Genomic DNA, 27,054 nt, shown 5'->3' with positions numbered 1-27,054 from the left:
GAGATGATAATTTGCCTAAGTGTTCAACAAAGTTTCCTTGTAATGATTTTGAATTCAACTGCGTATTAATGAAAACACCAGCCTCACTTATATTGGATTGGTTACCATAAGTGCTGCATAACGATTTGTCGAATAGAACGAACTTTATTAGATGAAATATAAATTGATACAAGTTTACAGAGATCATGGAGCATCGAGTTCTTCGAGGGCGTGCAAGTGAACGGCTTGATCGGTTCATTTCCTTGGGTTTCCTTAGAGGTTGTCAGGCTCAGGGGCGAACACTCTACTCAATTTTCTCGCTGTAACTTCGTAATAGGGATTCAGTCGGCCACTACTATGATGCAAACTAAAACTGGAACAATGTCTAAACGCTACTGAGTTGTAATTAAACTATAAACAATATGTGTACCTCATCTTGTTTTGTACAGAATCTAATTTCTAACTCTCGAAATGTTTTTACTTAGAACTTAGACATAAGTTCTACGCTCTGATTCTATATCTATATTATAACATTTCATTGCATTTTTCTCAACATCAACTCTTTATTTATAGATGTTGAAGGGTTGTGTTTGAAGTGATGTATCCGTTGGTTAAGAGTCGTGTCCGTTGTGAAAGGACGTCTTTATCCACTTGAACGAACGCGTTTCTTGGATTTCAGCATGTGTTAAATGCTTTTGGCAAATTTTCTGCACTTACCGAGGATAGGAATCCTCGGCCGTGAATGACGTAGCATTAAGTTGAACGTTGGACGAAGGGGAGAAATGGCTAAACCACGCGTGTCGCGGCCGCGGGTTGGGGATTCACTGTCGCGGCACGGTGAGTTTTCTCGCTTCTTTGCTTTCGTTCGTGTCCTCGACTTGGTGCTTTCAATTTACGTCGTCTTTGACTCCTTTTGTAGGGTTTTTCTTCTGTTTTTGATCCTTTTTCGTTCCTATTTGGATTTTACCAAATATTTAGGTACCTTGCAAGAAAGAAAGATATTCGAGAGTAAAAGTAATCTAAACAGATATAAATAACATAAATTTGTAATAAAAATGATGTAAATGTTAATGATATTTTAGGTATATTTTGGGCTTAACAGCAGGTCAGCTTTGCACACTTCTTATAAAAGTCTAAGTCCTTTGGCTTCTCGACTTGCTCGGAATCCGACGACACTGATACAGTAGGCTCGCTTTTCCTTTTTCGGCTCTCAGTCTGCCGAGATGTAACAAAGTCAGACATCCAGACCCACTTCCCATTCACAAGTTTTCCGAATAGCGTCTTTTGGAGGCTCTTGAGATCAATCGGGTCAGGATGATTCACAATCGTGAGGCGAGAATGGTCTTCTGGTTTGAAAACCCTGATTGACTCCGCAATCCTGGCGACAATGCTTCCACAACAGATGATCGACGAGTTCTTCTTAGAAAAAGCGCTGATGTATTCTCCGAACCAGAATCCCAAATTCATTCTTGGTCCAACTGCCATACTCCACAACGCGGTGAGATCTGCATGTGGCATGGTGGCTTGGTTTTCCCGGGCGAAGATTGTACCGGAGATCAACTTGTGCAAATACCGAACAACGTAATCATCGATGTTGGACGCCTTGGACGAACTGCCGTCATAATGTTTCTATCCTGAAAGTGATTCCTAGAAGGCCACAGGGTCGAAAACATCAGGCGTTGTGGTGAAGGCCTCTTTATAGCTCTCGGATTATAGATCGTCATCGTCGGCAGCACCAAGCATCTGGTTAAACAGGTTAAGCGAAGGCCTCTAGGAGTGACCCATGAGCCTGAAGCTAAATTTTCCCTCTTCGTCAGGTTCGATTATCTCAGCGTTGTGCTTAAAGGTGGCCAAGAACTTGAGTGTCAGTTCCCGATAGGCAGGTTCCGTCATTTCGAAGAAACATTCAAAATGACCGGCCTTCATGAGGGTGCGCACACGATCCTCAAGCTTCAGCCTCTTTAGGGATTCCCAGCAAACTGTTCGGATGGGTCCGAACTGAAATTTTGCTAACTCATCATAGTACGCCTGTACAGAGGCGTCTTTGAACTGGGAGAGTTTCTTGACCAGCTTTTCATCCGGGACAAAAGCCACAGTGGTTGGCTCTGCCATTTTTGCTTTTGCTTTTTCTTTGTTGGAAGATCCCTCTATTTTCACGTTTTTGCCTGAACCTCGGGTTCTCATTTCGCTTTCTAGTTTAAGTAGGGTTTTCCAGTGGTACAGGGCACAGATCATGAACTGCCTTTGTGAAAAGAAATCTCAAAGAAAAGAAAGAAATATGGTGAAAGACGGACTGAACTGAGATAAATCTTCTTTAAGTAGGGGAAACGAGGCATCTTTTCGCCAATCTGTTATTATGAGGTCGAATCAGAGTCGGCCACCTGGACAGATTGGCAGAAAGGCGCGTATTTTTGAATTAGAACGAGGGGTGATGAACGGTCAAGATTTGATTTTAGCATTTATTTCCCCCTAACCGTTCAATCTTATCGAGGAGAAAAAAATAGGCGGTATGATTGCCTATTTGGCATAGGAGTGGACGTTCCACTTTTCCTAGCTTTTAATAAAACAAATTTTTACCGCCCTAATTTCTACGATATTCCCTTCCCTACAAAACAGGTACAATTGTACTACCTCACCCTTGGAAGGATTTTTAGGTTTTACAATTGTGCCTGGGCAGAAGATACTCATGATGAAGTAAAACTCAAACACATTTGACACAAGAATAAAAATAAAAATAAAAGTAAAAATGAAAATCAATAAAATGCAAAGTTACTTGTGCTACAATTGGTGTTTGTAGCGGACACTCTGTTCTCGTGCTTTTACTGACTTGGGGGATCCTGGAAATGAACAGTATCGATCTTCCTTGTGTGATCGTTCTCTAAATATGGTTTTAATCTTTGCCCGTTCACCTTAAAAGGATCACCTCCGTATTTGAAAATTTCAACAGCTCCATGTGCGAATACACGGTTCACTATGAATGGTCCTGACCATCTGAACTTGAGCTTTCCTGGAAAGAGCCTCAATCATGAATTGTAGAGAAGGAAGTTTTGTCCCTCATGAAACACCTTGTTCAGGAGCTTTTTGGCGTGCCACTGCTTGGTCCTGGCTTTGTAATTCACCGCATTTTCGTACGAGAACAGTCTGAATTCCTCCATTTCGCTCAGTTGTAAACTTCTCTGTTCACCAACAGCCTGTGTCTCAAAATTTAAAAATGTTAATGCCCAAAATGCACGGTGTTCCATTTCCACCGGCAGGTGATAAGATTTCTTGTATAACAAATAAAACGGAGACATTCCAATCGGTGTTTTATAAGCGGTACGATATGCCCATAGAGCATCATCGAGCTTGTTTGCCCAATCCCTCCGAGAGTTGCCAACAGTTTTCTCTAAAATTCTTTTTATTTCTCTATTGGAGATCTCCACCTGTCCACTGGTTTGTGGATGGTATGGTGTGGCAACCCTGTGTGAGACTCCAAGTTTCCCCATTAATTTTTCAAATTTCGCATTACAGAAGTGGGTCCCTTGATCACTGATGATCGCTCGCGGGACCCCGAATCTGGCAAACAGCCTTTTCAGAAATTTTACTACCACATGGGCGTCATTGGTGGGACTAGCCATTGCTTCGACCCACTTGCTCACATAATCCACAGCCACTAAGATGTATTTATTTCCTAAGGAAGTCGGGAATGGTCCCATAAAATCTATGCCCCAAATGTCAAAAATTTCGCACACAACTATGTTGTTGAGGGGCATAGCATTTCGAGCTGAAATGTTGCCAGTTCGTTGGCACTCATTGCAAGTGCTAACGAAGGCATGAGCATCCTTGAAAAGAGTGGGCCAGAAAAAACCTGATTGGAGAACCTTGGCTGCGGTTCGGCTTGCGCTATGGTGTCCTCCGGCTTCATGGTTATGACAGTGGCTTAGAACATCCTGTCCTTCTTCTTGCGATATACATCTTCGAATGATTTGGTCCGCGCACAACCTGAAAAGGTAAGGGTCATCCCAAAAGTAATATTTGACTTCGGAGAAAAACTTCATTTTTTGATTCATGGATAGGTTGTGTGGTTTGAGCGAAGTTGCAAGGTAATTAGCTATATCGACGAACCATGGCGCAGACTGCGCCGCATATAGATGCTCGTCAGGAAACCTTTCAATGATTTCTGCTTGTTCAAGGCTGCCCTTGTGATCTATCCTTGACAAATGATCTGCTGCAACATTCTCCGTTCCTTTTTATCCTTAATTTCCAAATCAAACTCCTGGAGTAATAACAACCATCGGATCAACCTTGGCTTAGCATCTTTCTTCGCGAACAGGTATCGCAATGCTGCGTGGTCTGTGTGAACAATCACCCTGGATAACACCAGGTAGGGCCTGAATTTGTCGAAAGCATACACAACCGCAAGAAGTTCCTTCTCGGTAGTTGTGTAGTTCTGCTGGGCCTCGTTTAATGTCTTGCTTGCATAGTAGATGGGCCGAAACTTCTTTTCAATCCTCTGTCCAAGAACAGCTCCCACACAATTATCGCTTACGTCGCACATTATTTCAAACGGTTTCTCCCAGTCAGGTCCAGCTAGTATTGGTGAATTGATCAGTTTGCTTTTCAAGAGTTCAAATGCCTGTACACAGCTTGCGGTGAATACAAATTCAGCTTCCTTATGAAGTAGGGCAGACAAGGGTAGTGCAATCTTTGAAATTTTTTTGATAAACCGGCGATAGAACCCTGCATGCCCCAGAAAACTTCGCACATCCTTTACATTGGTGGGCACAGCCAGCTTTTCTATCACCTCTACTTTAGCTTTGTCCACTTCCATCCCTTTTTCTGAAATTTTATGCCCAAGGACAATTCCTCCTGTGACCATGAAGTGGCATTTCTCCCAATTTAAGACCAAGTTAGTTTCTTTGCATCTCATGAGCACCGCTTCGAGGTTGTTCAAACAGCTGTCAAAGCAGTTCCCATAAACCGAGAAGTCGTCCATGAATATTTCTACTGTTCGCTCCACCATGTCATGAAAAATGGACATCATGCATCGCTGAAAAGTGGCAGGAGCATTGCACAGGCCGAATGGCATTCTTCTGTAAGCATAAGTTCCATATGGACACGTGAACGTTGTTTTCTTCTGGTCCTCACAATGAATTGCTATTTGGTTGTATCCTGAATATCCGTCAAGAAAACAGTAGAATGCATAACCCGCTAAACGCTCTAGCATTTGATCAATGAAGGGCAGCGGAAAATGATCCTTCCTTGTCGCCTCATTGAGCTTCCTGTAATCTACACAAACTCTCCATCCTGTGATTATTCTTGTGGGCACTAACTCATCTTTCTCATTGAGGACTACTTTCGTTCCTCCCTTCTTTGGCACAACATGAACAGGGCTTGTCCAAACACTATCGGATATTGGGTAGATAATTCCAGCATCGAGAAGCTTGATTACTTCTTTACGTACAACCTCCTTCATGTGGGGATTTAATCTGCGTTGCGGCTGGACTGTTGGTTTGTGCTCCTTCTCCATCAAGATTCTGTGAACACAGACTGCCGAGCTAATTCCTTTTATGTCATCAATTTTCCACGCGATTGCAGCCTTGTTTCTTCACAAAACCGCCAAGAGTTGCGCCTTTTGATCTGGAGTCAACTTTGAAGATATGATGACCGGATGTCCACTGGGTGGTTCAAGGAATGCGTACTCGAGATGATCAGGCAGTGGCTTCAATTCTGGTTTAGACACAGGCACAGTTGGTACCTCTGGTGGTTCTTGATGGGTTGGAACAGTAGGGTCGAACGGAGGTGCCGGAAGGTTGGACTCAATGGAACGGCCTGTCCCTGCGCATATGTTCACCTCTTCTCCCAATAAAGTTTCTAATGTGTCCTGTTCCTGTAAAGTAGAAAGACTTTGAAAATCATCTAAGAAACAGCATGTGTCATCATTATTATTCGCACGCCTCATAGCCTCGTTCATCTTAAAGATAACTTCTTCCCCATTAATTCTTAAAAATAAGCGCCCCTCACCCACGTCTATCAATGCCTTCCCTGTTGCTAAGAATGGTCTTCCTAGGATGATAGGAACATGCAAGTCTTCATCTATGTCCATTATAATAAAATCAACGGGCAAAATGAATTTTCCTACTTTTACTAGCACGTCTTCCATTATCCCCCATAGGATAGCATACAGAATGATCAGCTAATTGAATAGACATGCGAGTAGGCTGGGGTTCTCCTAGTCCAAGTTTTGCATACACAGAATATGGCATGAGGTTTATGCTAGCCCCTAAATCACACAGTGCATTTTCAATATTCAGTTTTCCAATAGAACAAGGTATCGAAAAACTCCCTGGATCTTTTAGTTTCTTGGGCAGCTGCTGCTTGTTTTGGAGTATTGACGAACAATCTCTGTTGAGTTGTATCATGGAAATATTTTCCAGCTTCTTCTTGTTCGATAAGATGTCCTTGAGGAACTTGGCATATGTCGGCATCTGTGCTAGTGCTTCCACGAAAGGAATGTTTATATGTAACTTCCTTAAGGTATCCAGCACCTTCGAATTCTGCTCTTCCAACTTCTTGTTGATTAGACGCGTTGGATATGGCACAGATGGAACATACGGTGGTGGTGGTTTATACGTTCTTTCCTCCTCCTCTTGATCTGCCTTCCTTGTTTTTTCATTTCTAGGAACAGCCTGTTCCTGTTCTCCTTCAGCTTCTTTGGACGTTCCTGCACACTCAGCGTTCTTATCAGATAAAACCACAGGTTGAGTTTCCTTACCAGACCTTAGTGTGATTGCCATAACGTCTCCTTTAGGATTTGGCTCTGTATTACTCGGCATTATCCCCTTTCCTTTTGATGTGGACGCAGCTATCTGGTGAACTTGTGTTTCCAGACTCTTGATTGATGCATGCGTCTGTTTCATGAACTGCATCATCATTGTTTTCATATCTGGTTCGACATCTTCCTTTTGTGGCACAGGTTGTTTATAGTGCTGCTGAGGTTGTCTTTGGTAATGTCCACCTTGCTGTTGTTGATACCTAGGTTGATCCTGATACTGTGGTGGTCCCAGCTGGTCCGGTTGACCTGTCCATCCAAAATTTGGATGGTTCCTGGTTTCAGAGTTGTACGTGTTAGAATAATGGTTAGGCTGGTTCCTCTGATTGTACCCTGCGTAGTCGCATTCAGCCCGTGTGCCTTTTCCTTGCTTAACTCCGGGACAGTTGATATTGAAATGAGCTCCTCCGCAAAAACCACAACTGTCATTAAATGGCGGTTCATTGAATGGCGGTTCATTGTGAATGGACGAGACATTTATCTTTCCTAGCTGTCGAGTGAGCTGTTCTACTTGGCTTGTCAATTTTGACACGACATCCTCGTTTCTTGTCCGTTTCCCTTCACTTCTGGACGAGTGCCAGTTGTAACTCGTGCTGACCACTTTCTCTATTAGGTCATATAAAGCTTGTGGCTCTAGATCTTCGGGGTTACCATTCGCGATAGATTCAATCTGGATTTTGTAAACGTTGGTCGCGCCATTGTAAAAGTTCTACATTTGCATCCACATAGGGATACCATGATTTGGCACCCTTCTGAGCAGCTCATTGTACCTTTCCCATGCTTCAGCCAGCGACTCATCTTCATCTTGTATGAAGCGTGACACTTCATTTCGTAGCTTGATGGCTTATCGAGGTGGAAAATACTTCATCAGAAAAGCTCTTGCCATCTCTTCCCAACTCGTGATCGTTCCCGGCTGCAAATTTCGTAGCCAGGTTTTCGCTTTATCCCTTAGGGAAAAAGGAAACAGCTTCAATCTGATCACGTCGTCAAAGACACCCCTGTTCGACCTGAATGTGTTGCACAATGTGATGAATTCTTGAAGATGCCCATTTGGATCTTCAGATTGAAACCCATTAAATTGCACTGAGGCCTGGATCATCTGTATCATGGACCCTTTTACTTCGAACATGTTGTTCCCCTCGTTGGGCAACACGATACATGATGAGTGATCCTCGGTAGTTGGCCTAGAGTAGTCTCTGATTCTCATAATAGGAGGGTTATTGTTTTCTCCTTCTTCTTCTTGGTTTGGTGGAACTGGCTGTTCTGGGCCTGCTCTTCCAGCCATTCTTCTTTCTCGTTGCCTTTCTCTCTGTCTAGCACGTCGAGCTCCCGCTCTGTTTCATCTACACGTTCTCTCTAATTCGAGATCGATAGGAAAAACAGGAGGTGCAGCTCTACGCATAAACGGGTACTTAACTTCTTTGTTCCTGCACGCCTTAACACACAGATTAAAAACACCCTGTTTTACAGAAATTTCAGCTATAAATTTGTTGCTCTCAATTCCCGTCAACGGCGCCAAAAACTTGTTGTCCTTAGATTAGACTCTAGCAAGTGCACTAGATACAAGTAATAAAGTGATAAGTGAGTATCGTCTCCATAGGGATTGTGATTCAAATCAATATTAGAAATCGTTGCTAAACAGTGTGTGTCACAACAGTGTCTTCTTTTATCGTTGATTGTTTGATGTTGATTACTTAACAATTCAGGCAGACTGATGAAACAAGAAAATGAAATAACTTTGCAAAGATTTTAGAGAATAGAACAGGCTCGATATAGCCGAACACGGTGTGCTACGTCTTACAACATTCCATGAATATAAGATAATGCCAATGAAGCCAAAGTTTCAGTTTTGAAGTGAGTTTGAGTCAACTTTCGTGTGTTCTCAAACTCCTAAGATTTACTAACACCTTTAGCGTCCTAAAGATACGTTCTTTCTAGCATTAAGAACAAAACTGCATTTCTTGATGAGGAAACCCTTGACACAACCTTCTAACTTGTCAGCTTCGAAGTTGGGAGATCAATAGAGATATCGGTGAAGATGAAAGCAGTGTCCTATCATTCATCTAACACATACATACATGCTTAAGCAAGAAAGTTAAATCCTCATTGACCACAACATTGGCAAAATACTAAATATTCATAAAAACATTGTAACACTTACATCACCGGGCCGGCCAGGCCGTGCCCGTTCAAAAGGACTACTCACTCATCTCGAGCAGTGAGCAGAAGAGGGTTCTTGATACAGCTTGAGACTCCATGGGAGCTCTCTTCTTTCTTTTATTCTATGTTACTAACAAAAATATTAAAAATCCGAAGTTTTTTTTAACTTATCTCTGCTTCACCTATTTAAAGGGAAAGACAGAGGCCAAAATAGGTACAACAGTTCGTACCCTTTCTACAAAATAAGTCAACTACCAACTACAATTAAAATAAACTAAAATGATTAACTTTCGATTAACCCTTGAACACTCAAGGGGGTGATACTTCAAGTCATCTTGCTTCTTTAGGCAATCCCATCGCCACACACTTTCACCTGCCGCTCTGCCATTTTCTCTGCCACTGCCACCATGATCTGTCGCTGTCTGTCATTGGATAATCCGGCGTTTGACCGCTGGATACAAGTAAAGCTCCACTCCTTCTTGGCTTTAGCAAAACAAGCCGTTTCCAGCGAGTTTAGCATTTCTCTTTGCTTATCTGCACAAGGACAGTAATTAGCCCTTATTTCTTACCAAATGACATAATAAAACACCCAAATTCCCTTATAAATACTATGTTATATTTAGTCAATTTCATGCCTAACACTAACCCACTTGACTTTGTGATTACAAAGGAATCACACTTCGTGCGAAGTCAAGAAATTGATTTGGAGAAGACTCCTTGTGATCAGGAGGAAGAACAGGGCGATGCTGAGGGTCAGCCTCAAACTGACAAGATGGGTTATGCTGAGCCAAGTAACACAGGTGCTGCTGAGCAACCTGTTGAGAACCAAGCTGAGTCACCAGTGAAGGACAAGGTTGTGGAAGGCCTTGATGCTAACCTTGGACTCAACTCTTCCTCTAATTCCATTGACTCTATTACTGCTGATCCTCCTCCTCAAACCACAACTCAAAAGGACAGCACAGAAAAGCGGCTCAAACGCAAGGCTCTGAAACCTAAAGTCATATACTTATTGGATGAATCTCCGCTAAGGGACCCAATCACTGATCTCACTGGGCTTCAATTCCAGTTCTTCACAGATATCATTGAACCCACTCCCGACCAAGTGAAGGAAAAACAAGCCTCTGTTTCTCGAGTTGAGGAACAAGCCGACCCAAAAGCTACTAAGGGTCCAATCTCTGCCGACACTTCTGCTCATCTTTCCACCGAGCAAGTGCTCGAAGTCCATGCTGCTCAACCCAATGAGTTAGCAAAGGAAACTCCTCCTGCTCAAGCCAGCTCTGAGTTGCCTCAACCTCAAAACTCTACTCAACCTCAGACTAACACTGAGCAGGTTAATAACTCTGCTGATCAAACTCTTCCTACTCCTATCAAGTAGACAGAAAACCAGTCAGCTTCTACTGCTGGCTTTGATAAAAGTGCAGTTGTTGACCACGCTAGCACCTCCACTTCTGGGCAGCACCAAACACCTCCTCCATCCGGTGCTGACAACATTACGGCCCCTGAGCATAACACTGGTGAATCCTACACATATCTGAATGCTTCTGAGTCTAGAAGGAAAATCATTGACTCAGCTCAAGCTCTACTTCAAGATATTCATCAGTCTCACGCCGATGCTGCTGGGTCTATTCCTGCTGAGCCAACCCAATTCTCCTATGTCACTCAACTTCTGACCGAACTTAAGGGTCTCAAGGAACTGATGAGTGTCATGACTTCCTTAATCTCTCAGCAGCCCAAGCAAGAATCTATAATGAAGCTGGCTGAACTCCAGCTGATGATGGTGAATCACATGAACTCCATCCAGGAACAACTTAATGCTTTATCAGCTGCGAACTCAACATCTGCAACCTCTGCTGAGGCCAATCAACTTTTCTCCCAACAAACAGGAAATGGACACTGACCAAGTCAAGACCAATGAGATTCTGCAATGCACTCAATCAACACTTGCGCATGTCCGGCATATAAACGTTCAACGTCAGTCATATGATACTGCATTCCTCAAGATGTATTATCAATCCTATGCATGGATGACGAACTCAATCAGTTGGATTGGGAAGTCACTTGAGTATCTACTTAGCATTCTCAGCGCCAATATCAAGATCCCTGCTTCAAGTATGGCTGATGGCATGCAAGTGTTTAAAGGTCTTAGGGAGAGTACGGGTCACATGCAGCACTACTCCTCCATCCTGACTCGTGTTGTTCAATAAGGGCAGTTTCTTGCTCCTCCACTTCAATCGAATGATGCTGGCAAAACGGGGGAGAAAGAACAAGTTAAGCAAGCTGTTAGAACTCAGCAGAAACCGAGCGAAAAAGCTAAGGATAAACAGCCAGCTGCCGGAACTCAACAGAAGCCTAGTTCAACTTCTGCTGTCCCGAGCACCCATACTCAGCAACAACGAACAACCAAGCCAGGCCAAACCAAACCCAAGTCAAATCAAGTTCAAGCCAATATTAAGCGATAGAACTAGCAATAGTCATAGTTTGTAACTTATGTTTTTTTTGGCATGTTCTTGCTGCTGAGTACTTATATATATAAGCATTTTTTTTATCCAAAATGATTATATTTTTTATGCGATGCTTACTTGCTGTGTTCATATGCTGAACTGTCTGATATAATTATCCATTGAACAACAATCAAGCAAAGCTTGTGAACTCAAAAATTAAACAAGTTAATATACTCAGCACACTTCCAACTCTGATACCTATATTTGAAACTGAGTAATGACTGAATATTTCAACCATTGACCTACTTCTGAAAACTGACCCTAGGCTCATCTGAATTAGATATTGGAAGGTCTAGAATTGAACTAAGTCAGTAAAGGCATGCCTTAGTTTCACTCGATTAGATCTTAGAAGGTTTAGAGTTGAATTAAGTAAATAGATGCAACCCTTACGGGGGAGTAATTTCAGAAGTATGAGAAAGGTCAACTATCATGGGGAACCTCAACGCTGAGTTCCATAATTAAATACTTTTGCCAACATCAAAATGGGGGAGTTTATTGAAACACCTTTCCACATGATTTTGATTTGACAAAATTATTTATGTTAATCCCATGATTAAGACAATTAAATTTGAGTGCTGTGATTTAATTGTACTAATGAGTTTGTTCAATGTTGAGTAAGTTTACTAACGAGAACAGGAACTAAGTGTTCAATAAAAAGAAAGACAGAACGAAGTCAGCATGATCAAAGACACACAGTAGAAGCTGAGTAAAATGTAACTCAGCCTTGTTAAAAGAAAAGTCTTCTTCAGAATAACGCTTGAAGGCAAAGCCGACCAAAGAAGCTGAGTAGAACGTAACTCAGCCCCGTCAAAAGAAATCTTAAAGGCAAAGCCGAACAATCGAGCTGAGTATTCGTCAGGACAGCGCCAGTGATCCGTTGACTAAAAGACAACGCCCGACATAGGTCTGCACCAATTCAGAAGTCTCGAAAATCCGCCTAGAGACCTTTTCAAGACGCATGGATCAACTGGCATCTAGCAAGAAGACAAAACTGGCGCTAGAAGACGAACCTAGCGCAAGAAGATGAAATTGACAAGCCTGACGCCTGCTAAAATCAGACGATAGGATTGGCATGCGATTCTGGAAGCTGACCAATGAATGACGATGGAAGACCGTTACTCCCAACGGATATGTCAGAATTCAAATGATTTGAAGCTTCAGAATTCACTATAAAAGGACAAATTCATCACTTAGATCCTCACGACACATACAAGCAAATACAGACAGAAAAGCAAATCCTTACAAGAGTGAAAATCCAAAATAGAAGCTGTCTAAAAAGAAAGCAAGTTCTTACACCCAATTTCCAATCATTGTGTAAAAGTCTAAAGTGAATTTGTATTCATCTAAAGTGTTCTTCGTTTTGAGAGAACAATTTTGTATCAATTGTAAAGGTTAGAAGGGTGAAGCTGAGTACTCGGTTTTAGTACTCAGCAGTAGAGAAAATCTGAGTGTTCGGTTATAGCGCTCAGTAGGATTGAGTAGACGAATAGAGGACGGTACTCTTGCATACTCAATTGCTTTGTAAACGGTTTGTGCTCTACCTTTAAAGAGCTCAGTAGTGGATTGAAAAAGCCCGGAGTGATTCTAGGGACTGGACGTAGGCGGTGAGGCCGAATCAGGATAAAACTGCTGAGTAATATCTAACCCTTTCTTTTGATATATATGTATGTGTTGCTTGTTTAAATTACTCAGTATATAATTTATATAAGCCGACGCTGAGTAATTTGAGTGCTGAGTTAGAAGCTGACCTAAAGCGTTATTTCCCAACTCACAATTGAAACAGCTCTAGTCAGTGTCCGATTAAAGATGTCTCACACTTCACTCAGCCTTGCTGACCTAAAGCTGAGTTAAATTATCAAACCTTTAATTAAGTCAGTATTATTAAGCGAAAAAGTTATATTAGTTCCTAACCCCCCCTCTTGGAACTAATCATATTAAGTTACACGGGACCAACAGTTCGCTCTCTGAAGGAGCTTGTTTCTTCCCAAAGTCCCAGTATCGTATTTTTAATGGAAACATTGGTGGAGGATCAGGTGTTAAGTTTAATAAAACAATAATTGAAGTTTGAGGGAGCATTCCCTGTGTGTAGAAGAGGTCGTAGTGGTGGGTTAGCTTTGTTGTGGAAAGTAGGGATACAAGTGGTGGTCAAAAGTTTTTCTGATCATCATATTGAGGCAATTATCTCTGATCCGGTCTAGGGAGATTGGAGATTAGTAGGCTTTTACGGGTTTGCTGACCGTAGTAGGCATGGAGAGTCGTGGGAGTTATTAAGGAGTTTGGCTAGAGATGCTTCTCTGCCGTGGGTTGTGATAGGAGATTTCAATTGCATTCTTAACACTACTAAAAAGGATGGGGGAGCCAGTTACCCCTACCTTTTATTGTAGGACTTTGCCAAAGCAATTGAGGAGTGTGGTTTGTGTGAGCTGGAGTTGAATGGTAACCCGTTTACATGGGAAAGAGGTAGGGGCTCTCCGATGTGGGTAAGAGAAAAGCTAGACAGGGGCTTCACTTCAGCAGAGTGGCTGAACCGATTTGAATATTATCACCTCAAATCTTGTATGACAGGGTATTCAGATCATCTTCCACTTTCACTCCGTCTGGAGAGGGAGAGAAGTAGAGGTAGAGGAAACAGATTATTCTTTGAGGAATCTTGGCTTAAAGAGCAAGAGTTTAAGAATCTGGTAATAAGGTATTAGAGAGGGTAGGGGGGTAAACCAGTGAAAGAGAAATTGGAGGGCTGTGTGCAGAAAATGACAGAATGGGGGAAGGGTTTCAATACGAGATTTAAAAGCCAGATCAGAAAATGGAGAACCGAAATGGAAAGATTACATGGTAGCAGTGATAGGGATTCCATTGCCTCCTATTTTCTTGCCAAAAGGAAACTTAATGACATTCTGGAAGCTGAAGAGACTCATTGGAGACAGAGGGCTAAGGTGTTCTGGTTGACTACATGGGATAGAAATACACACTTCTTCCATGCTCATGTCAAAGCAAGAAGACAACAGAATGGTATTGCCTCACTAATTGATGAGAATGGGGGTGTGATAGAAAACCAGGCTGATTTAATGGACCATGCGTAGAGGTATTTCCAAGAGGTCTTCTTTGCTTCGAATTTGACAAGAGTGGATACAGTCCAGGTAATTGATACACTTATTGATTCCCCTACAAATGATTTACTTGTTGCTCCTTTTGAACTGGAGGAATTTAAACAAGCACTAATCTCAATGAGTCCTAACAAATCACCTGGCCCTGATGGGCTAAATCCTGGTTTTTTCCAAGCTTTTTGGGACACATTGGGGGTAGAAGTGGGGGCAGTCTGTGCAAAGTGGCTCCAAGAGGGAGAATTTCCTAAAGGGGTAAACGACACCACAATCGCCCTTATACCTAAGATTGACAATCCTCGAATGCTTAAGGATTTTTGTCCTATCTCTTTGTGCAATGTCATCTATAAAATTATTGCCAAGGCCTTAGCCAATCGATTGAAAAAGATTCTCCCTCAAATTATTGGCGAAACCCAATCCGCTTTTGTTCCAGGCAGGTCTATAATTGATAATGTTCAGGTGGCTTTTGAGAGCATACACTTCATGAAGAGATTGAATAGAGGGAGGAATGGCCAGGCTGCTTTAAAAATTGACATAAGTAAGGCCTACGATAGAGTTGACTGGGATTTTCTGAAAGCAGTTATGGTTCGGATGGGATTTCACAAGACCTGGATTGGATGGATGATGCTGTGTATCACAATAGTGAAATACAAGGTGGCAGTGAATGGGGATTGCTCTGATCAGGTTGTCCCAGGAAGAGGTCTGCGACAGGGAGGCCCACTATCACCCTATCTCTTTATCCTGTGTACCGAAGTCTTATCTAAACTAATAAGGAAAGCTGAAGATGAAGGGCTTATCTCAGGATGCAGGATTTGCAGTAGGGCGCCAGCTGTAACAGATCTCTTTTTTTTGCTAACGACAGCTTCTTATTTTTTGGGGCAACTGCAGATGAGGCTATAAAGGTAATGGAAATCTTGACTGATTATGAAGTGGCATCAGGACAGGCAGTAAATTTGAATAAATCAGGGATCTTCTTCAGTTTAAATACGTCAGAGGAAGTGAGAAATGAGATTAAAACGATTTTAGGGGTGTCAACTCCGCTAGATACTGGGCGGTACCTGGGGTTACCTTCGCTCATCGGTCGTTCGAAGCGTCGGATTTTCACCTTCCTGGTCGACAGACTGCGCAAGAAGTTTGGTGCGTGGGGTCTAAAATTCCTTTCACAGGCGGGGAAAGAGGTGCTACTCAAATTCGTTGCCCAGGCCTTGCCAACCTTCTGTATGAGTACGTTCCTTTTACCCTTATCTATCTGTGATGAGCTGCAAAAATTAATGAATTCCTTTTGGTGGGGCATGAAACCTGAAGGAAGAAAAAACATACATTGGTTTGATTGGGGTAAATTGTGTAGGCCAAAAGACTCAAGAGGGATGGGTTTTAAAGATTTACATATGTTTAACCTGGCAATGTTAGGTAAACAAGGTTGGAAATTGCTAAAATTCCCAAATACTTTAGTAAGTAGAATGTTCAAAGCTAAATATTTTCCTAGGGATGACTTACTTTTCTCTAAATTAGGCAATAATCCTAGTATGGTTTGGAGAAGTATATGGGAGGGTCTTAGCATATTGAGAAAAGGAACTAGATGGAGAGTGGAAAATGGCAGGTCTATTAGAGTTTGGGAGGATGCATGGGTACCCAATTTAGAGGGTTTTTGTATAAATTCCTTCATGGTCCCTGGAATGGAGAATTTGACTATGGCTGATCTATTACTTAAGAATGGGAGAGGGTGGGACATGCAGAGACTAAATGGGTGCTTTAGTGAAACTGAGGTGCAGGCTATTAGCAATATTATTTTGCCATATCATGTAGGAGAAGATATGAGAATCTGGCACTGGTAAAGGGATGGTCATTATAATGTGCATTCTGGCTACTTGACTGGCATGGGTGAGGTTGAAGGTAGTAGAGCTCAGGAAGGCTGGAGAAGGTTGTGGAAGTTGATGATTCCCCCTAAACTCAAACAATTTATTTGGCGCCTTTGCTCGAGATGTTTACCCACTAGAGCTCGGCTGGCTCAAAGAAGAGTTCCTATTTCCACCGAATGTCTAGTGTGTGTGGAGCAGGAGGAGACAGATAACCATTTATTTGTTGATTGCTGTTTTGCAGGTGACATTTGGCGAATAGCAGGGATTCCTACCCCGCTGGTTGACAATGTGAATTTTGCTGATTGGCTCTTACAAGCCTTATGTGGCTCAAATCAAGATACGATTGTCAGATTATGCTGTGCACTAAAAGCAATTTGGGACCACAGAAACCGAGTCCTTTGGCACATGAGATGGTGGCCGGCAGATACTAGTTGGCGGAGCAGTCTGGAAGCAACTCAGGACTGGAGAGCCTATCAAAAGAAGGCGTCACCATTAGGCAACAGAAGGACGGAGTCGAGCGACCTTCAACCAGACACGACAGTGGCTGCTGTCACCAGGGCGCCATTAGCAGACAGCGCGAAGGGACAGCAGTATCGCAGCACTGCGCGCAACAATCCCGAGACTGCGCATAATTTTGGCTTGCGACAGCACGCAACGATTCAGAAATGGAGCACACCTAGCCCAGGCTTTGTCAAATGCAACATCGACGGGGCAATCTTTAAAGAATTAAGAAGCAGTGGCATGGGAGCGGTTATCAGAGACGAAAGAGGAGCCTTTTTACTGTGCAGCAGCAATTTTATTTCAGGTATCAAAGAGCCAAGTGTTATTGAAGCTCTTGCTATTCGTACGAGTTTGATATGGCTATCTAATATGGGATTTATCTCTGTTGAATTTGAATCTGATGCTAAACTAGTGGTAGATGCTATTCACTTTGGAACAGGATATTTCCAAATTCAGAATGATGCTAGAGGACTGTCGAGTAGTTCTAAGATCTAATCCAACTTTTAAATTAGTTTTTATTCCTCGCTTAGCGAACAGTGCAGCTCATTTGGTAGCTAGGCTTGTCTGTTCCAATGCTAGCGATTTCTTTTCAACTATGGTGCCGGAATGGCTTGTGAACACTATTGTTATGGATGTAAATCCATCAGATCTTCTCTTTCTTGTTAAAAAAAAATAATAAACTGTTTAGTATTTCTATTAATTAACCATATGCATTCCCTCGTTAGCATCCATGATCCACCCACCTTCACCATCACATATCTTAATAAAATAAAATAAAAAAACAAAAAAGACAAAGAAGATAAGAAGAAAAAGAAAAATATTGAATAAAAAAAGTGCAAAATGGCTGCCATATTTATTATTTATTTGAAAGAAGCTTCCATATTTTAATATAACTAATAACTAATTTTGAGGAGATTAATTATAGACTTGAGATGATAAATTCAGCTTTTCAATTTCTCAAGTGTTTGTTGGGTTGGGTCTTCAAGCCATCAACTAAATTCTTCACAAAAATATTATATTAAAGTTTCCAACTACTTTTCAATTTTTAAAATTAGCTAAATATAATATTTAAATTTTATATTAACTTAAAATTATCTTGGATTTTTTAAAGTTAAATGCATAGTAAAAGAAGTGTAGACTCTTGCTTAATAAAATTGGCAAAAGAAAAACATAATTAAGCCCCCGAACTTTACATATTTTAAGGATCAAACTCATGATCAGTAATTTTTCCATATTGAGCTTCTGATCATTGATTTTGTTATAGATTTGACCTTTATTTAATTTTTCCGTCGAGTTTGGAAGAGGAGAAGATCGATTTGGCGATTTTAATGCTGAAAATCACAAAATGGAAAAGGAGAATACCGAATTTGGAAATTAATTTCTGTAATTGCTTGTTAATTTTTACTATCTATCTATCATAGTAAATAAACTCTTATTTTTATGTCCACGTCAATAAACCGAATCGTTCTAATGATGCGTGTCGGTCCAAACTCGACGGAAAAGTTAAATAAGGACAAATCCATAATAAAATCAATGAACAGAGGCTCAATATGAAAAAATAATTGATCAATGACTTAATCCTTAAAACACATAAAGTTCGAGGATTTAATTATACTTTTTTTTCTAATAAAATTTATCTATAAAATAGACTGTCAAAATTGAGATTGTCAATTTCTAATATAATAATACGATTTATAAAAATAAAAATAACTCATATTTGACACAATTTTTATTGAATATATAAATTACATGACTAGATAATGAATAACAGTTCATTTTGAGTGACATTCTTAATAAAAATTAATAAATTGTAATTATCATTATTATTGAAAAATTATTAATTTGATTCTTTAGCATTATTTTCACCGACCAAAAAAGAAACATGGAATTTTATATGATATATTTTTGTTATATATGTAAAAGATAATTATTTTTATTGAATTATTGTTTCGTCACAAAACTTCAAAATCTCATAGCAAAATTCAAACATATCGTGATAAAATAAAGTGAAATTGGGAAATTTGTACGCCATGTTTTTCTTAATTTTGTTCTGAAAAATTTTTAAGTGAAAAAGAGAAAAAGAGAAAAAAGTAAAGGAAAAAAAGCAGTTGGAGCTGGTCAGTTTCATAGACCAAATGTCATCATCTTAACAAACTGCTGATTCCCTTCGCCACCTCCGCCTTTCCTTTCCTTTCCTTTCATTTCTCTCTCTATATTCCGTCGTCTCCCCTTCACTTCGTAAACAAGCACTCTACTCAATTTCTCTATGATTTCTCCTTAGGGTTTCTTTTACTTCGCATAGGAAAGTGCCACGGGGATCGGTAAACACTAACTTCGAAAATGGCTTCTTCTTCGGGTTCTTCCCGGTGGAGACAGTTGAAAGCTATGCTCCGGAAGAACTGGCTTCTCAAAATTCGTCACCCGTTTACAACCGTTGCTGAGGTCTTTTACTTTTATTTCCTTTTGGTTTCTGTTTGCCTTTCATATATCATTGTTGCAATCGGAGTGCAGTTATTGAAGTTTGGTGTCACCGCTACTGCACCAGCTGAATTGCTCAGTTAGGCATATTGATCTAGACAGAAGAGAAGAGAAAGTAATATTGTTCTCTTTTTTGTCCCCGCAGATTTTGCTTCCTGCTGTAGTAATGTTACTATTAATAGCGGTACGGACAAGAGTTGATACGGAAATTCACCCTGCCCAGCCGTAAGTCACCATTGGCCTTTACTTCAGAGCCATAATATGATCTGAAATTTATTGTGATTCTGAGACATAAGAAAGTTAAATTATGAAAGTCCACCTTAAAGTTTTGTTGGTTTAATTCATCTTTCAAGAGGGCTCTTGCATAATTTGAAACAATACTAGCGCAGTAATCAAACTGAGTTGGTATAGAAGGGCAACTTACCTATTCATATGTTTGAAGTTAATACTAATTGGTATTTTGGGATTCAAAATTTTTATGGTTTTGTTGAATGTTTCCCAGGTATATAAAGGAACATATGTTTGTAGAAGTAGGCAAAGGAATGTCCCCAAATTTCCAGCAAGTATTAGAAGTGTTGTTAGCAGAAGGAGAGTTCTTGGCTTTTGCACCAGATACGCAAGAAACAAGGATGATGATCCAATTCATGTCAATGAAGTTTCCTTTATTGAGGGTACCTACTCATTGTTTCTAGAGATTTTGAGTGTTAATTCATCTGTACCATGAGTGCGTCCATTTCTTAAATTGTTGTTGATATGAATATATGTGTTAGTGTTCAGCTATTAGTCTAACATTCTATTATTTGTTCTTTGTTGCAGTTAATTAAATTCTTCTTTTGGCTATCTGTTTATGGGATTTGCAAGATCTAAAGTATAATGAATTAGGATTACTATTTTCAAGCATTTTAACTATGTTTCTGATTTCTCCCACTAAATAAGTTCTCTAGGTGGTTGCATAGAAGTTGTAGAGAGATTCAAAGACATACTTTTAAGAGAAAAATATATTATGTATTCTATTTAACTCTAGGTGCGACCGGGCCGCCCTTTTTTTTTTTATTCTATTTAACTCTAGATATATTAGAAGGATGAGTTATAATTTGCAAACTTTCTTTATTTTGAAGAACAATAGATTTAAATAGGAATTTATGTTAAATCGTAATAGTTCATACATATATATGTAGGTGTTTTTCAGTAACAGGTTTTGCATGCGGGATCTAGAGCAGGGGTATGCGACTTGTAGTTTTATTAAGCTCTTATGGCATTTAAGCATGTGCAATTTCTCCATTGTTGAGGAATATGCAATCAAAATGGAGATCAACTTAATTTGCTCAAGAGGTTCAACACATGGTTAGTACCGGTGTTAGATTTTGCTACTTGAGAGGGAGGACTACCAGTGGGATTGTCTAACCTTTTAACTTTGGATCAATGGCTTCAAGGATTATATATTTTATCAATCAAAATGCACAAGTATGTGGAATCTAGCAGTCAATGTGGAGGAATAAAGGATGGACCTATTGTACATTTTTGTCCTTAGGTCATAGTTGTCAATCTGTAAATACATCTCTCCTTAGCTGCTAGTTTCGCATGTGGTACCGTAGGTGTGAATATTTTTTGCTTCAAGCATACATATCTCTTCAACAAGTCTAAGCATACTTTCTCTGGGATAGATAGACTCCCTTAGTGTTTTGGAAGTATTCAATAAAAAGGGCGGCCCGGTCGCACTACGCGTCCCCGCTGAGCGAGGGTCCGGGGAGGGGTCCCACCACAAGGGTGTACTGGGGGCAAGCCTTCCCCTGCCAATTTATTTGGCAAGAGGCCGCTCCTAAGACTCGAACCCGTGACCTCTTGGTCACACGACAACAACGTTTACCGTTGCGCCAAGGCTCGCCCTCCTTTGGAAGTATTCAATCTCCAAGAAAAATTTCAACGAACCTAAATCTTAGTCTGAGCACGAAAAAGTTTCAAACATACTGATGCTAACACTATCACTACTAGTTATTACTGTGTCATCAACGTATACTAATACTACTAACAAAATTTGCAGCTAGAAATTAGAATCAACTACCTGAAAAAAATACTGAATGATAATGTGTGTTCCTTTGCAAGCAAAATTTTAATCACGACTTCGCTGGACCTGCAGACGAGGCAAAGGGAGATTGTTTCAAGCCATATAGTGGCTCCTGCAATGGACATGCCTTTCATGGCTAGACTCTTATCATATGCAATTGATAATTAATCAAACCCTATCAATTCTATTATATTGATCTTACACTTCCTTGATAAAAAAATGTATAAGAAATAGTTGATATTAGATTTATGAAATCTGATTTTCTTGGGGTTCTGTTTTGTGCTCTCAGCAAACATCTAGAGTGTATGAAGATGAGCTTGAATTGGAAACCTATATCCGCTCAGATCTTTATGGCACTTGTGCTGGAGTCAAGTAAGTTGTCAAAGCATTAATTGATTTTGTCTTGATTCAGTACTTGTGGAATTTCTTAGAAATCTTTGTTAGAAGAGTTAAGCTACATGCCAACTTATGAACCACTTGATCTGATTCATTGAAATGATTGTTCTCTAAGATACTTGGAATACAGTGCAAAATGAGAAATGAACTTTTTTATTTTAACTAGTAAATATCTGGCAACAGTTCTTTCTTGAAATGATTTTTTTGGGTTGAGAAGTAACTTAATCTTATATATCACATGATTGGTTTTGTCTTGTTGGTAAAGAATGCAAGATAATAATGTACACAATAAGAGAAATTCAAAGATGTTTGTTGGGAAAATTGGAGGGACACAATTTAATGTTAAATCAAATTGATAAGCCACGAATGACTTTGGAAATAGATGCTTGGAATGTGAAAATAATGGACAAAGGAACCAAGTTTGGCGTTGATGTAAATTTATCTACTTCAGTTTGCAAGATCAACTACTTTAGTTGCAAAATAATGGAGCTCTTTTAGTTGCCATAAAAGAGAGCACTCTTCGTTGCAATAAATGAGAGCTTGTATCCTAAATCAAGCTAGAAATCCTGTTTCTCATTTGAACTTCAATCTCTTGGAAAATTTTCTTTCCATTAAATATTAATTTCCAGTTGTATTATATATTAAATAATTATGAAATATATGAAAATTCCTAGAAAAAATCGATGACAAGTGAACATAATAATATAATATTGATATATATATATATATATATGTAAAAAAGGCCTATTCCTTTGTGGCTGGCCCCAGTGCTTAACGTCAGGTTGCCTCCACATATGAAAAGTAAGCCAGCTGTATTAGCTCATCAACTCGCCTTAACGCACCATATATATATAGCTGAACAAATGTTTGTGCTAGTAGTTTACAATAGCAATAATAATAAGAACGGGATATGCATGATTTTTGCTTAATTGCTGAAGAACATGTTCTAGAACCTGTTGTAATATAACTGAGGGATTTCGACTGAACTGAAAAATGTGCAAATATGATGGTTGGAGAAGGGGGAAATAACCTGAAACTGGCATAAAAAAGTATAGCCTATGACTTTGCATATTGTACTGGAACTGTTGTCAATATAAGATATTGTGTTATTGGTACCAAGCCATAAAAGACCTGTTGAATAGCATGTCTTTTTAACCTGTGAGCAAGCTTCACTGTCATGTCTTTCGGTTCACACTCTTTTGTTTTAATTATCATCAGATATCTTTTTGTTTCACTTTTTCGGCTTGTGTTTTGATGGTTCCGAGTGGAGAGGAAAAACAAACCTTTCAATGGTTTCACACTCATTGATATATCAAGTCAAACATGTCAATGCATGTAGAATGCTGTAATTTTTGAGGAAACCCTAGCGATATTAATGGAACCTGTATTTAAGCATTCAAAAGTTTCTTTTTGTTATTTACTAACTGTTGATCAAATCAACCTTTAATTTGAATAGATAAAAGAACGTTAATGCAAATGATAACATCTTTCTTGTGATATTGTTGCTTTAGAAATGCCATCCTGGGTATATTCCTGGGAAGTCATTTTGAATGCTGCCTTGACTCTTAATAAATTCTTCACTAACTAGGTTATGCTTGCCAAGGCCGTGCAGTAGAAGTTTTTACTTGTGGATAGTACTTCCTATTTAAGACATTTTTTTAAGAGAAAACACATTTCATATTTATATTCTTCACTGATAATATGATTTAGATACATGGTAATATTTGGATGTTTTTGATGAAAATTTTCTATTTAATTTAATCTGAGAAGTTTGTGGGTTCTGAAAATGGAACTGATTTTGATGTATAGCTTGAAGGCTGGATTTTAGTTTGGCTGAAACTTGTTACCCTACTTGAATATACGTCGCTTGATTTTCTCTTACAAATCTTAACTTCATGTTGATGCTGATTTGTATGTTTTCCCCCCTAATTTATCCTACATCTGTTAGTGTTGCTTGGAATAGATTTGTGTCTGTAATCAGAATATAGGGAAGTTGAGAGAAATCTCAGTGTCTTGATTATGGAAAAGATACAAGTATTTATACTGAGAAATAGAACCTGGGACAAAAACAAATACCCTATACTGACTCCTACAGCTATTCACATTGTATATTCACATACATATATTGACGATTCACATTGTATGTTCACAGTGTCAAAATAATGTATTTACCCAGCCTCACTCTACTCCCTGCGCTCAATCCATGGTTAAATGTGTTATATCATATTTGAGATAATAAAACTGCAGACCCTTATATACTGTTTTAACTTGCTGCTAAATGTTGGTATGTTAGATGAGATTATCTAGAGCCAGTTCACATGAGTTTTGAGAAGTTTCATATACTTTTATCCGAAGTTAGCTTTTCATTTATGTTTTTTTATCTTATGCAGCAGCTTACTAATTTTTTTTTCCCCTTGTAATCAATTTTAGATGATATTAAAAAGCATTGATTTTCAGTCGCAACATTCATGAGCTTAATGGGTTTCCGTTCTCTTGTTTAGGAATTGTTCAAATCCAAAAATCAGAGGAGCTGTTGTATTTCACGAGCAAGGTCCTCAATTATTTGACTACAGCATACGTCTTAACCACACATGGGCTTTCTCAGGATTTCCTGATGTTAAAACCATCATGGATGTTAATGGTCCTTTTGTAAATGACTTGGAATTGGGTGTCAGTCCTATACCAACAATGCAATACAGCTTCAGTGGATTCTTCACTGTATGGTTGCAAATTTCTGTTAACACTTTTTTTTTTTTGAAAATCTTCTTACTGTATTTCTGCCTTCATTTGTCTTTGTGTGTGCGGTGGTTGCATTTCTACTTGACTTCAGTTCCTCAAATTTCCACTGTTTTAGGTTTTCATTCTATGAGAAAATTATCACAATATGGTCTCTCTTTTCTCTCTGTGCTTCTGTAGTTGTGTGTATGATGCCAACTTTTTTTCTTTATTAGGACTTGATGGCCAGAAAGAAGGAATACATAGTTTGGTCAAATATACTATTTTCATTTCTTGAAAATGCATTAGTGAAGCCATATCTAGTTTATTTAGGCAAGTTCTAGAATCATTGGTCTTATTCGATTGTAGTATCATTTCATTAGGCTCTAATGAGAGTAGAGAGCTCAATATTTACTTCCATGAAGTTGGGAGTTCAGTTTTCGCTCATAAGTACTATTTTAGTTAATGGCAAAATTATTGGCTGGAAGGAGATAATTGAACTTGGCTATAGCACACATACATGAACGGATTTCAAATTATGTTGCCACAATAGTAAATTTGGTAAGCGTTAATTTCTCTGGTCATGACTCAAAAGCGAATTTCATTAATTTACTTCATGAGGATTTTGTATTGTGGCATCTAAAATTATATAATTTGGTTCTTGAATGATGATATGAATCTTGAATGATGATATGAATCTTGAGTAGTTTAGTCCTATAGCTTGAGTGTCTTTATCTTTTTAAAGTTTATCTTTTGACCTACACTTTAGTGGCTGATGCTCTTGAAATGCTTTCTACAGCTTCAGCAGGCAATGGATTCATTCATAATATTTTCTGCCCAACAAACCGGGTCTAAGACTTCAAGTGAATACATAGAGCTTCCATCGTCCAATTTTTCTAGCACATCTTCCTCATTTGGACTACCATGGATGCGATACAGCCCCTCAAAGATTAGAATTGCTCCCTTTCCAACCCGCGAATACACTGACGATGAGTTCCAGTTAATTGTTAAGAAAGTCATGGGAGTTCTGTACGTATTTTTTCCTGTTGAATGTATGGTTTCTCCTACTACACACTCCAGTTATTTGTTTATGTATTTAATTATACAATGCCTATGACCTCTGAGCAGGTATCTGTTGGGATTTCTCTACCCAATTTCTCGCCTTATCAGCTATTCCGTGTTCGAGAAGGTTTGGTAATGACTGATAATTGGAATAAAGCTCAATATTGTATTCATGAACTTCTCTTATTTCTGCTTCTAAAAGTTTCCTTGTTTTCTTAGTTTAAATAAGATAATTATTTGTTCTGCTCATTCTTTATTTTTCTTTTAAATTTTTTTTTGATCCATTAGTGATTGTTGATATTCCAGGAACAAAAGATAAGAGAAGGCCTCTACATGATGGGATTGAAGGATGGAATATTTCATCTCTCTTGGTTCATTACGTATGCTTTGCAGGTCAGTTTTCTGTTTTTCCTTGGATGGAGTTACCAATACTGAATAATCTTATTTGAAACTCTTAGAGAGGTTTTTATGATAAGATCATGTCTTCGTTGATAATGCAAGGTAAGTAGACACCTTTATTTATTTACTATGAATGCATTTTCCAATGAAATTTGTTTATGTGTCCATGGTTTCGTAGGTGCAATTATTGCTTGGCCCTCTAAGTAACTCTTTTTGGGGTGCTAACCAGAGCTATTTGATTTATACCCTCTGCAAACTTGATCTTTATGGAAGATATAAGACACGCGTTTTGACAGGTCTTGTACATAAAATATTTGCCCATTGTACCAAAGTCTGTTCAAGGTTAGATTCAGCTAAACTGATGGTGGTCGCAACATGCCTTTTTTCATTGGTTGAGATAGGGTTGGAGATGCCATTTATAAGATTAGAAATTGTTAGTTGTGGGTCTGTTGCTAATTTGCTATTGTAGTGGTGCATCAAGGTTCTGCACTAAGCCCATTTCTTTTTGCCATCGTTATGGATGAACTAACGAGTTCACTTCAAGATGGTATACCATGGTGCATGTTGTTTGCAGATGATATTGTGTTGGTTGATGAGACAAAAGAAGGCGTGGAGAGGAAGTTGGAACTATGGAGACAAACTTTAGAATCTAGAGGCTTTAAGTTGAGCCGAAGTAAGACAGAATATTTGGAGTGTAAGTTTAGCGGCGATAGGAGTAGGGAGGCAGGGACAATCACCCTAGATGGGAGAGTTGTTCAGGCATCGGATTGCTTTCGGTATTTAGGATTTATTATCCAAACGGATAGAGAAGTAGATGGAGATGTTGCTCATAGGATTAAATCTAGTTGGGCGAAGTGGAAGAGTGCTACGGGTTTCCTTTGTGACCCCGACATGCCTAATAGATTGAAGGGAAAATTCTACCGCACGACAATCACTGTTATATGGCACGGAGTGTTGGGCAGTGAAACACTGTCACACTCATAAGATGTCGGTGGCGGAGATGCGTATGTTGAGATGGATGTGTGGT

General features: G+C 39.5%; 1 protein-coding gene across 3 annotated transcripts in view; it reads left to right on the top strand.

Moving 5' to 3' along the window:
* Positions 1-19,010: 19,010 nt before the first annotated feature.
* The window catches only part of LOC136209690 (ABC transporter A family member 1), a 32,266-nt gene continuing 24,222 nt past the window's right edge, over positions 19,011-27,054 (top strand). Inside the window, exons 1-8 of one of the 3 annotated variants that reach the window (XM_066001249.1) lie at positions 19,011-19,354; positions 19,536-19,615; positions 19,893-20,061; positions 21,745-21,827; positions 24,353-24,569; positions 25,366-25,595; positions 25,695-25,755; positions 25,935-26,021. In XM_066001249.1, coding sequence (XP_065857321.1) covers positions 19,253-19,354; positions 19,536-19,615; positions 19,893-20,061; positions 21,745-21,827; positions 24,353-24,569; positions 25,366-25,595; positions 25,695-25,755; positions 25,935-26,021 — 1,029 coding nt within the window. In that variant the 5' untranslated portion in view covers positions 19,011-19,252. Of the gene's footprint in view, positions 19,355-19,535; positions 19,616-19,892; positions 20,062-21,744; positions 21,828-24,352; positions 24,570-25,365; positions 25,596-25,694; positions 25,761-25,934; positions 26,022-27,054 lie in introns of those variants that run through there. The other 2 variants (XM_066001250.1, XM_066001252.1) reach the window with 2 other exon arrangements.

Source organism: Euphorbia lathyris, chromosome 10, assembly GCF_963576675.1.
Source record: "Euphorbia lathyris chromosome 10, ddEupLath1.1, whole genome shotgun sequence".
NCBI classification, from domain to species: Eukaryota; Viridiplantae; Streptophyta; class Magnoliopsida; order Malpighiales; family Euphorbiaceae; genus Euphorbia; species Euphorbia lathyris.
Note: the sequence above shows the minus strand (reverse complement) of the source record. Positions and strands in the feature narration are given on the sequence as shown.